We start from the raw sequence: 12,051 nt of genomic DNA on the forward strand, positions 1-12,051 counted from the left end.
TATAGCAGTGTTTAAAAAAGGATTGGATAAGTTCTTGGAAGAGAAGTCCATTATCTTCTATTAATTAAGTTGACTTAGAAAATAGCCACTGGTATTACTAGCAACGGTAACATGGAATAGACTTAGTGTTTGGGTACTTGCCAGGTTCTTATGGCCTGGATTGGCTACTGCTGGAAACAGGATGCTGGGCTTGATGGACCCTTGGTCTGACCCAGTATGTCATTTTCTTATGTTCTTAAGGTTATTATGCAAGCATTTCAAACAGTGAAGGCATTGGAATTATAATGGCCAAAAACTTCTACTATTCAATGCATGTAATGATCAAGCATAAGGAATTAGTGCGGCATGTTCAGTACTGCACCTCAAAGGGATAAGATTCGCTCTTTGTATCCAGCAAAGGTTCAGGTATTTTATAACAGAGTCAAGAAAATTTTCAACAAAAACGGATGCCTTTATTCAACAATTGAATAGAGCCCCAGAGTAAGGCAGGCTGTCAGAGAGGGTGGAACAGACTGAGGAAGCACTTACAATGTACAGTGTCAGATGCCGGTTTCATCAAGAACAAGGATGTTCTTCATGGTTATCACAACGTTCTTTATGGACCCTTTTTTTGTGGGGGTTTTTTCTCTTCTTATTCCCTAGGTGATGGCGTTTGGGTAATCTTGCTACCTATTTTTGATTACATGGATCTATTACTGTTTATAGTATATTAGCTCTTTAAACAGTAAAATTAGGTCAGGGAATGAGTATATTTGACGCTATTATCCAATATTTTGTAGGGATTCTGGATAGGCGCACCCCGGGGTGAGTGGTAGGAAAGATATAGTGCATGGTCCCTTGGAGCGTTCGGATCTTTTTTTTGTTTGGTGTGTTGCTGGGGATGAGTGAGAGTGTGTGTGGGTATAAACGGAGGTTTGCGTGATGGATGTGTTGCAGTCAGGGGGAAGAGATGGGATCTTGGGGGGTGGAGTGTATGTGTGAGTTATTAAGATGATGCTTCCATTTAGGACCTAGAGTCATGTCATTTATAGGATGACCTAGATACTGAGGCTGGGCAGCATCTGGGGAACACTCATTTTGCTTGCACTTTACACCTTAATGGCATAGCTCATACTCATCTTTCAATTCAGTCATGGATAAGGTACAGGTTTGTACTCTAAGTGTTGATGGCATACATTCCCTAATAAAACGCATAAAGTTATGGCAACACATTGCTGTGCTGCAATAGACTCATCTTTCTAATTTAAAACTTAAAATAAAGAAGGACTGGGTGGGACAGTGTGATTTCTCCTTCTCCCAGATTCAGACAGGAGTAGCTATTCTGATTCGTAAGCAATTAACTTTTTAATTGGAACATCAAATATCTGATGAGGATGGTAGATATATCATTGGTATTTGGAAGTATTAGGTCAGAAAATTACATTGTGTGCTATCTATGCCCTTAATATCTACTCATGATTTGGCCATTTTGCCGCTTCCCCGATTTATCAAGTGACTTTAGGAGAGGATTTCAATGTTGTGGCAGATTGCAGAATTTGTCAACTGCAATGAGAACAGGTCGAGTCAGGACAAATGGAGTCTTTTTTTTTTCTTTTTTTTTTTTTTTTTTTAACTACGGAGTCAGGTATTTTGGATATCTGGAGGGTTCTTCATCATGGGAAAAGGAATTATAGTTTTCCTCCACTGGAAAAGCTTATTTAGTCCTATTCTGTTTCCTTTCTTAACTAGTTGCCGATTCACATTGAGACAATGCCTCCTATCCCATGGCTTTTCAGAAGATTGAGGAGTCTCCTTGAAATCCAAATATATCCTTTAACTTCATCCTTGTTTACACTTTCAAAGAATTTCAATAGACTAGCAAGGCACAATTTACCCTTCCTAAATCCATGCTGGCTCTTTCCATTAAACCAGGTGTATCCAAATTAACAGTGATTTTGTTCTTAATTATTGTTTCTACAGTTTTACCAACCATTAACATCTGGATCAAGAGTCTAGTTCCTTGGGTTACTCCTGAAGCCCTTTTTGAAAACATTACATTTGCCACCCTCCAGTCCTCAGATATGAAGCAGATTTGAGTGAGAGTATAGATTACCACTGGCTGGTCTACAATTTCAAATCTAAGTTCCTTAGGAACTCTGGGATGAATACCTAATGGAGATGTTCTATAATTTAAAATTTGTCAGTTTGCGCTAGCACTTCTTCCAGATTAACATTGATTTGATTCCATTCTTCTAATTACAAGGAATAAATGGTTCAGAAAAATAGGAGACTCACTCAAAAGGTCTCTTCAAATAAGAAAATGTTTTTTCCAAACTGTAGTTTTCAATAGTCAGACAAAAATCATAAAAAAAATAAATCACAGATCACCTTAAGATTCATAGATTCTATATATCTATTTAGCAGCATCAATGATAAACCATTTCCTCTAAATATCTCCCTTCAAGTAGCATTCTGTCTTCCTATCTAGCACAGGGACTACAAAATTAAAATTCAGTACTCATATTCCTCATATATTCGCTGGTTAAATAATGTGTTGCAAACAGTCATCCATAAGTGGCTTGATGGCGCAACCCACAATTCTAGTAGTAAAATCCTGGAGCCATGGCTTTTCTGGACCACAGGGAGGAGAAAAGCTAGAGAGGGGGGAATCTAATGCCAGTTTCCAACCACAGGAACTCCAAAACACACATTCCTGCTTATATTGCTCCATGTCAGAACCACTAAAGAAATATAGCAAATCTTTTCTATAAAACCTAGCACTCTAGAACCTCCAGCGCTGCATTCTCAGAAATGCTCCCCATTCCATGGGCAGGACCCCAGAGTCAAGTTGAGCTCTGAAGTCTCAATGCGTGTAAGACTATGGTGCAGGGAAGAGTGGTTAAGATTTGTTAGAAAGTAGGAGACTACCCTTTAGGATGGGCTCCATCTTAATCAGAGTGGAGCAAGGCTGCTGGTGCAAATCTTAAAAAAAAAGGAGATAGAGCATGGTTTGGAATGATACATCTTTCAAGAACACTAAAAAAATAATGGGAAGGTAGCCCAAGTGCATTTAAGAGCAGAAAGATTGTCAACTGATAAGCAAGTTGTTAATACAAAGAAAAAGAATACTTGGATACATCTGTATACAAATGCTAGAAAACTAAGAAGGGAGAGTTAGAGTTTATAACATTGAATGAAGATATAATTGGCATACTAGAGACCTGATGGAAGGAGAATAACCAAAGACACACTGTCATACCAGGGTACAAATTATATATCACAATGATAGGATGGATGAAATTGTTGGAGGGATGGCGCTATATATTAAAGAGAGCAGAGAGTCAAACAGGATAAAAGTTCTGCAGGAAACAAAATGCACTGTAGAATCTATGGAGAAGGGGACTTGTACTACCTGGCCAGAGTGAGCAGACAATCAAACTAGGGAAGCTAACAAAATTACCCTAGTATTACTGGGTAAATGTCACATCAGGGGAAGGAAGTAAAGCTTCTAGCTGAAATACATGACTGCTTCATGGAGCAGCTGGTACAACAGATGAGAAGGGGTGCTAATTTAGACCTAATCCTTAGTGGAACACATAGGGGTAGATTTTCAAAGGGGTATGCACGAAACATACGCGCATACCCCCCCGAAAACCTACCCCAAACCCCCCCTGTGTGCGCCAAGTCTATTTTGCATAGGCTCGGCGGCGCACGCAAGCCCCGGGACGTGCGTAAGTCCCGGGGCTTGCAAAAAGGGGCGGTCGGGGGCCTGTGGGCAGTCCGGGGGCATGACCGAGTGCCCTGACACAGTGGCCTGTGTCGGGGTCTGCCGCACCAGCGCGCGTAAGTTACTACTGCCCGGAGGCGGTAGTAACTTTTCCGATAAAGGTGGGGGGGGGGGGGGGGGGTGGGTTAGGTAGGGGAAGGGAAGGGAAGGTGCGGGGGGGTAGAAAGAAAGTTCCCTCCGAGGCCGCTGCGATTTCGGCGTGGCCTCGGAGGGAACGGGCAGTGCGCGCAGGGCTCGGCGCGCGCAAGTTGCACAAATGTGCATCCCCCTTGCGCACGCCGACCCCGGATTTTTGTTCGCGCCTGATGCGCAAACAAAAGTATGCACGCGCGCTCTCTTTTAAAATGTACCCCATTATTTGGTGTGAGAAATAACTGTTGCAGCTACTTGTCAATATTGATCATAACATGATCCAATTTGATTTGATAACTGGAGGGACAACACTAAAGAAATCTATTGCAATAACTTAACTTTCAAAAGGTAGACTATGATAAAATGAGAAAAATTGTTTAGAAACAACAAAGGAATTACTATTAGGGATGTGCATTCATTTTAGATGAAATAGGAAATCTAGACGATATTTCCTATTTCGTCGCGGTTCGGGGGGGGGGGGGGCCTGAAAATGATATAGGAAAACACCACGAAATTTCTTGTGGTTTTCTTATCATTTGGTGGGGGGGGGGGGGGGGGAGAAAGGGCACACAAAAAAACCCCCAAACCCACCCCAACCCTTCAGATCTTATTTACAATCATCCATCCTCACGACCCCTCCAAAACTTGCCTGAAGTCCCTGGTGGTCCAACAGGGGTCCTGGGAGCATATCCCCCTCTTGGGCCGTTGGCTGCCACTAATCAAAATGGCACCAGTGGCCCTTTGCCCTTACAATGTGACAGGGGCTATCGGTGCCATTGGGCGGCCTCTGTTACATGGTAGGAGCAATGGATGGCCCGCGCCATTTTTTAAGATGGCGCGGGCCATCTTAAAAAATAGCAGGGGCTGGCCAAAGGCACCAATAGCCCCTGTTACATGGTAAGGACAAAGGGCCACCGGTGCCATTTTGTTTACTGGCAGCCGACGGTGGGAGATCACTCCCAGGACCCCCACTGGACCACCAGGGACTTTAGGCAAGTTTTGGGGGGGGGGGGGGGTTGTAAATAATTAAATCTGAAGGATCGGTGTGTTTTTTTCTTTTTTTTTCCCAGATCGGGACAGCCCCCCAAAAAAAAAACCAAACGGTCAGAACCACGGGAAACTAAATTTCTGCAGTTCTACGAAAACAAAACTGGAAACGATTACGGTACGATACACATCTTTAATTACTATAAAGTTAAGAGTTTACATCAAGCATGGACATTGGTTAAAAATACCATCTTGAAAGCCCAGATCAGATGTGTTCCACACTTTAAAAAAGGTGGAAGGTCAAACGATTGCCAGCATGGTTAAAATGTGAGCCAAGAGGGTATTCTAGCTATTAGAAAAATGGAAAAGTGATCCAAATGAAAAAAACAGGAAAGAGCATAAGTACTGGCAAGTTAATTGCAAAACATTGATATGAAGGCTAAGACGGAACTGGTAAAGAAGTTTGCCTTGGAAGCAAAAATTCATAATAAAAACTTTCAGGTGCATTTGAAGCAGAAAGCTTGGCAAGGGACTTAGTTGGATCATTAGAGGACGGAGGGCTAATAGGGGCACTAAGGGAGAACATTCTTTGTTTGGGTAACTAAAGAGTTGGATCAAGGAGGTGCTAGATGTAGTGTACTTGGATTTCAGTAAGGTCTTTGACATTGTTTTGATATGGAAACAAATAAATTAAACACCCATGGTATGGAACTTAGAGTGACTGACTGGGTCAGAAACTGGCTGAGTGGGACGCAATAAAGGGTAGAGGTAAATGGAGTGTTACTAGTGGTGTGCCTCTGGGATTGGTCTTTTTCAACATTTTCATGAGTAACACCAAAATCTTTAACAGTTGGACAGCCAATTAATCAAGGAATGGTCTAGAGTTTGACAGATAAGATTTAATGTTAAAAAGTGCAGAGTAATGCATTTATTTATTTGTGAGTTTTTATATACAAGCCTTCACTCCGGTTTACAGGTATAACAGTTTACAGTAATAACTATAACAGATAATGTTTGTACATTGATAACAGCAAGATAACGTTTAACAGTGATAACATTTTCTAGTCAACATTTTCAGTGATAATAGTATCTTATAGTGATCATGACATTAAGGGGTGCAACTGGGTATTTCTCAGGAGTTGATTAGAGTGTCATGGATTTTATAGTTAGAGGGTCGATGTTTCGAATGAAAGAGGGCTGTCTAATTGGTGTGCATTCCTGGCTAAGAGTGAGGGGAGGGAAGTGGTCTTCATAGATCAAATGACCCTAGAGTCTACAAAGTGCTTGCTAAATGCCTATTACATTAGAGGGGATATGGATGCTGATGTGATACGTAAGTTGGGGGTTTTAACCTATGCCATCTTTGTAGGCTTGTTGAAATAGCCATGTTTTGAGTAGTTTGTTTTTTTAAAAGCTTTGTGTTATTTTGTAACCTTAGGTTTTCCGGTAAGATACTCCATAGACGTGGTCCAGCTATTGAGACCGCTCTTTCCCTAACTATAGTAAGGTTTGCAGATATGACTGATGGGATGGCTAGCAGGGCTTTGTTGGCTGATCTTGTGTTGCGCTGAGGATTATGCTTTTGAATTATAGTATTTAGGCAATTGGTTTCATTATGTATTGTTTTGTGTAGGATGGATAGCATTTTGTATTCTATTCATTTTTCTACGGGTAACCAGTGCAGTTCTTTTAGGGCAGGGGTGACGTGTTCTGATTTTTTGTGCCCGGTAAGCATTCTAGCTGTGGCATTCTGTAATATTTGCAGCGGACGTGTGGTTGTTTTGGGTAGGTCTAACAGTAGTGATTTGCAGTAGTCAAAGCTTGTGAATATTAGGGATTGTAGAATGGTTCTAAATTCAGGTTGGTTTAGAAGTGGTTTTAGGTGTTTAAGAATTAAAAGTTTGTGGAAACCATCTTTGACTTTCATGGCTATGTGTTTTTTGAAGTTCAATTCGGGATCGAGCCATATACCAAGATCTTTCACATTTTCTCTTAGCTTGATTTTGGTGTTGTCATTTAGAATGCAAAAACCTAAGGGAGAGATACATTAGTGGAGATGAAATTCTTCTAAGCACAAAGGAAGAGCAGGATAGGGGGCAATTGTATATGATAATCTTAACGTGGACAAACAGGTGGACAAAGTGATGGCAAAAGCCAGAAAGATGTTTGGCTGCACAGGGAAAAGACTGGTCAGCAAGAAAAGGAAGGTGATATTTGTTCTGGATAGGTCTCGTGAGACCTCACACAGAATATTGTGTACAATTGTGGAGCCCGCACCTGTAAAAGGATATAAACAGGATGGAGTTGGTCCATAGCGTAGCTACTAAAATAGTCAGTGGTGGCCTTAGTTCTAAAGCATAGGGGGATAGACAAAGATCTAAACATGTACACCCTTGAGGAAAGGCAAGATAGGGGAGTCATGATAGAGATTTAAATAATTTCAAAGGTTTCCATGCACAGGATGCAAGTCTCTTTCAACTCTAAAACTTTAGAATGAGGGGTCATGGAATGAGAGTGAAAGGGAATAGACAAGAGCAATCTTGGGAAGTATTTCATTAGAGAGAGGTTGGTAGATGCATTGAATGGCCTCCCAGTGGAGCTGGCAGAGACAAAAAAAAGTATATGAATTCAAAAAAGCATGGGATAAATAAGTGGCTCTCTAAGGAAGTGATGAGAATTATAAAGCTAAATTAATTGGGTGGCTGGGCAGACTGGATGGGCCATACAGTCTTTTCCTGCCATCACGTTTCTATGAAAAAAAAAACACCAAAAAACAGGATATAAACAAAAATTATTATAACAAATTTATATTCAGAAAAAAATATATTAGAGAACTATCAAAAGGAAAAACAGCATCAGAGATAAACGGTGTCAATTGTTGTGCATCCACTGCCTCTTGTCATGCAAAGGGCCCCAAGTGATATCAGTTCATAACACCTAAAGTTTCATTCATTTGCCGGTCCCTATTGCTGCTTATACCATTTTAGAACTACACTGAAAAAAACATTATACATTGCTCAAACAAAATATGTCTTTCACCACTATCATCTAAAACAAAAAATGTGTATCAAGTGCATACAGTCTCCCCCCCCCCCCCCCCCAACACACACACAAAATACTAAAAAATTCTACTTATCTTATTGTTGAAAACCAGACAATTCAAAATCAACTAATTTTCCTTACAAACCGGCTACTTCATAGCCCAAAATGCCCTGGCTTCTCCAGAGCTCAAACTGCCTGACATGAGCCCATGTTTCGGCTACTTCAGGGGCAAAGTGGATGAAACCAGAGGTTTAAAGTGCCCAGGCAAAGGGTCAATAATCTTCAAAGAGTTTGGAGCTGTGTGATGCAACATAAGAAAATAGCAACTTTTTGTCTGTTTATATCTTGTTTTTCAGGGGTTTTTTGGTAATATTAATTTGAGGGATATCTGCCTTTATATTTTTCTAGTGTATCATGTTTCCATGGCCATAGCGGAGAGACTAAATGATTCGTTTGTTTCAGTCTTTACAGAGGAAGATTTAAGGGAAATGCCCATGCCTTAAGTGATATTTAAAGATGATTCAGAAGAACAAACAAATCTTAGTGAACCTAGAAGATGTGATGTTGTCAATTTGCCAAACTAAAAATGAGTAAGTCACCTGGACATGAAAGAAATGAAAAATAAAATTGAGCACCTACATTCTGTGAATTATCATTAAAATCAGGTACGGTACCTAAAGACTGGAGGGTGGCCAACTTAACACCCATTTTTAAAAGGGTTCCAGGGGTGATCCAGGGAACTACAGACCAGCAAGCTTGATGTCAGTGCTAGGCAAAATGGTAAGAAACTAGTATTAAAAAAAGTTACTGAACATATAGTCAGTCATAGTTTAATGGGACAAAGCCAATATGTATTTATTTTTAACTTTTATATACCGACATTCCTGTATAAGATACAAATCACACTGGTTTACAATAAAACATAACTTCGCCTGTGAGCATAACATAGAACAATCAACTAATTATACTAATTATTTAATAAAGAGAAATCTTTTCTCAGTCTGCTGCATATTTTTGAAGGTGTGAATAAACATGTGGATATAGGCGAGCCAGTTCTGGATTTTCAGAAAGCTTTTGAGAAAAGTACCTCATGAGGAAATCAAAAAGTCATGGCGTAGGAAGCAATATTCTGTGGACTGAGAACTGGTTAAAAGATACAAAACAGCAAGTAGGTCTAAATGGTCAATTTTCTCAATGGAAAAAAGTGAATAGTGGAGTGCCCCAGGGATCTGCTTTTTAACATATGTATAAATGACCTAGACATGGGAACATTGAGTGAGGTGACCACATTTGCAGATACAAAATTATTCAAAGTTGTTAAATCACAAGAGGAGACTGGGTATCCAAATGGCAAATGACTTTTAATGTGGACAAATGCAAAATGATGCACATAGGGAAGAGCAATGCAAGTTATAACTACATAATGGAAGGTTCCACACTGGGAGTCACCATCCAAGAAAATAATCCCCACATCATTGTGGATATGTTGAAATCCTCTGCTGAGTGTGTGGTCACAGCCAAGAAAACAAATCATATGCTAGGAATGATTAGGAAAGGCATGGAAAATTAAAACAAAATATAATGCCTCTGTATTGCTCCAAGATGTGTCTGCGCAATTCTGGTCACCGCATTTCAAAAAAAGATATAGCAGAATTAGAAAGGTACAGAGAAGGGCAACCAAAATGATGAAGGGGATGGAATGAGTCCCCTATGAGGAAAGGCTGAAGTAATTAGGGCTCTTCAGCCTGGAGAAGAGATGTCTCAGAGGAGTAAATACAAACCAGTTGTTTAATCTTTCAAAAAGTACTAAGACTGGGTGACATTTAATGAAGTTACTAGGAAATACATGTATGACAAATAGGAGAAAATATTTTATTTAGTCAATGCATAATTGGACTCTGGAATTCATTGCTGGAGGATGTGATAAAAGTGGTTAGTGTAGCTGGGTTTAAAAAAACATTTGAACAAGTTCCTGGAAGAGAAGTCCATAAACCATTAAGGTACAAGTTTGGGAAACCCCTAATGGAATCTGTCAACGTTTTGGGGTTCCACCAGGTATTTGTGACCTTAATTGGCCACTGTTGGAAACAGGATGCTGGGCTTGATGCACCTTTGGTCTGACCCAGTATGGCAAATCTTATGTTCTTACCCATTTGTGGGTTCTGGTGATGTGTTAAGTGACATCCTTTAGAATTTCTCCAAGTGGCATGAGAAGGTTTAGTGCAAAGTCCTGGCATACACAGTCTCATGCCCAGCTGACTGTAGTAATTAAACCCAGCGTAACTGCACCAATAGCAAGTGGGTATAGCTCTCTAAAGCTAGTCAGATATAATCATCCAATCGTAATTTTGGTTCAGGACTAGTTTGTCAGTGATGTGGTGTATGACCCCGATACTGTATGCTCCTCTCTCTCACCCCCCGCCAAACTTCATTTGTTTAAAGAATAAAATATTAATATTCAGTGTTAGTCAAAGGCTCATTCTAAACACTTACCAGGGACCAGTTTCATATTTGTATTTTACATTTTCAGGGCCAATAAATCTGTGATCTGGAAAACAAATACCAAAACTAACAATTTGATAGCACTTTTTCAGCAGGACATAGATCTTAAAATGGCACAAACTGTTTATTTTTCTTGCTCTTTTCAAGTTCCATCCATATTTGATGATGGGAACTGTACAGCTCTGCATTTTAAACCATCCCGAAAAAGTTATAAAACTTAGGTGTTCCTCTGCTGTCAGCCATCAGGTAAAATATAAGGCCCTGACTTCAGAAACCTGTACAGTATACAGGGCTGTAAATTCACTATACCAGGACATCTATCGCATCATTCTCTAATAATCTAAACAAGGGTTCTTGCACCTTATTTTAGAGAAGAGGACTTAAAAGTTGGAGATGGGGATAAAATATGTAAGAAAACTGCTTTACTTACTGTAGGGTTCAGAGAGAAGACTTAGCACAACAGTCACCATAGTGCTCACTTCACACACTCCAAAGTCATTTTCAGAATCATCCATGGTAATGTCTAAATCTAAGTGGCCGGTAAAGGAATTATTAAAATTCTGGGAAAAAACTTCACAGCTTACCAAATGCTTTTGTCACAGAGAAATTACTGAACCTCTTTTTCCATCTATCTCCCAGCTTGATCATTTTAACAGATCTGGATGCATTTACTATGCAACTATTTTATTTTATTCTGTGTAACTTAATTACAAATACAAAAGACAGCAACACAAGTTGCAAGCTGCTAGCAGAATATGCACTTGTTTAGTTTCACTTTTATGCAATAATGAATCTGAAGTTTACACACACGAGTGGGAGGGGAAGCAGATAATATGGAAAAGCTTGATGAAAAGTATAAAAGTAACAAATAAACGGTCTCTACCAGGTGGCCTTAGATTCCTGCGCTTACACAGCCGTGCGAGGCAGTATCCCGTCAGCAGCTCCCCCAGAGCATGTCTGAGACGACTGGACACTACTGGCATGCTCAGCATGCGCTGGGGTCTTTTGCTTCCGTTTCAGCTTCCAGAGTAAGGAGCTGCTTTTCTTTATATCCCTGTCTGAGTTGGGGTTTTGGTGCACAGGAGATTCTTTACGGTGCACTCCCTGTCTGGGAGGATCTGCCTCCGGCTTTTCAGAAGAGACTTTTGTTGCAATTTGACCGGAGGGGAGACTCTGTTCCATACCCCGGATCGGAGGACCTGAGTTCCAGTGAAGGGGTTGCAGTGGCTGTTTCCACCATCAGAGGAAGAACTGGAACTCTGAAAGAATTTTTTTCCTTTTCTGGTTGTGAGGATGTTTAGTTCTGCCCAGTGGTGTAGCCATGGGTGGGCCTGGGAGAATGGGAGCTGGAGCCTGGGTGTGTGTAAGGGAGAAAGTGAGAGAAAGCATGAGCCTTTGTGAGTGTGTGACAGAGAGAGAAGAAGGGAACAAGATGGGAGAGTGACCCTGCAGAAAGAATTAGGAAAAGACTGACAAGGAGAAGTGGAAAAGAGACCTGGACCAACTGATTAGAAATTAAAAAGATCAAGCAAAAGGTTAAAAACATTATTTTGAGATTTTAGCAATTGGAATAGGATATCTTCGGGTATGTGCCATTAGCAATGGTTACATGGAATAGACTT

General features: G+C 40.4%; 1 protein-coding gene across 3 annotated transcripts in view; it reads right to left on the reverse strand.

Moving 5' to 3' along the window:
• Positions 1 to 12,051, reverse strand: part of ESRP2 (epithelial splicing regulatory protein 2) — a 226,843-nt gene that overhangs the window by 117,078 nt on the left and 97,714 nt on the right. For all 3 annotated transcript variants that reach the window (XM_029608595.1, XM_029608594.1, XM_029608596.1), the window contains exons 6-7: positions 10,860 to 10,958; positions 10,421 to 10,475 (exon numbers count right to left, since the gene is read on the reverse strand). In XM_029608595.1, the coding sequence (XP_029464455.1) occupies positions 10,421 to 10,475; positions 10,860 to 10,958 (154 nt within the window). The remainder of the gene's footprint in view (positions 1 to 10,420; positions 10,476 to 10,859; positions 10,959 to 12,051) is intronic.

Source organism: Rhinatrema bivittatum, chromosome 7, assembly GCF_901001135.1.
Source record: "Rhinatrema bivittatum chromosome 7, aRhiBiv1.1, whole genome shotgun sequence".
NCBI classification, from domain to species: Eukaryota; Metazoa; Chordata; class Amphibia; order Gymnophiona; family Rhinatrematidae; genus Rhinatrema; species Rhinatrema bivittatum.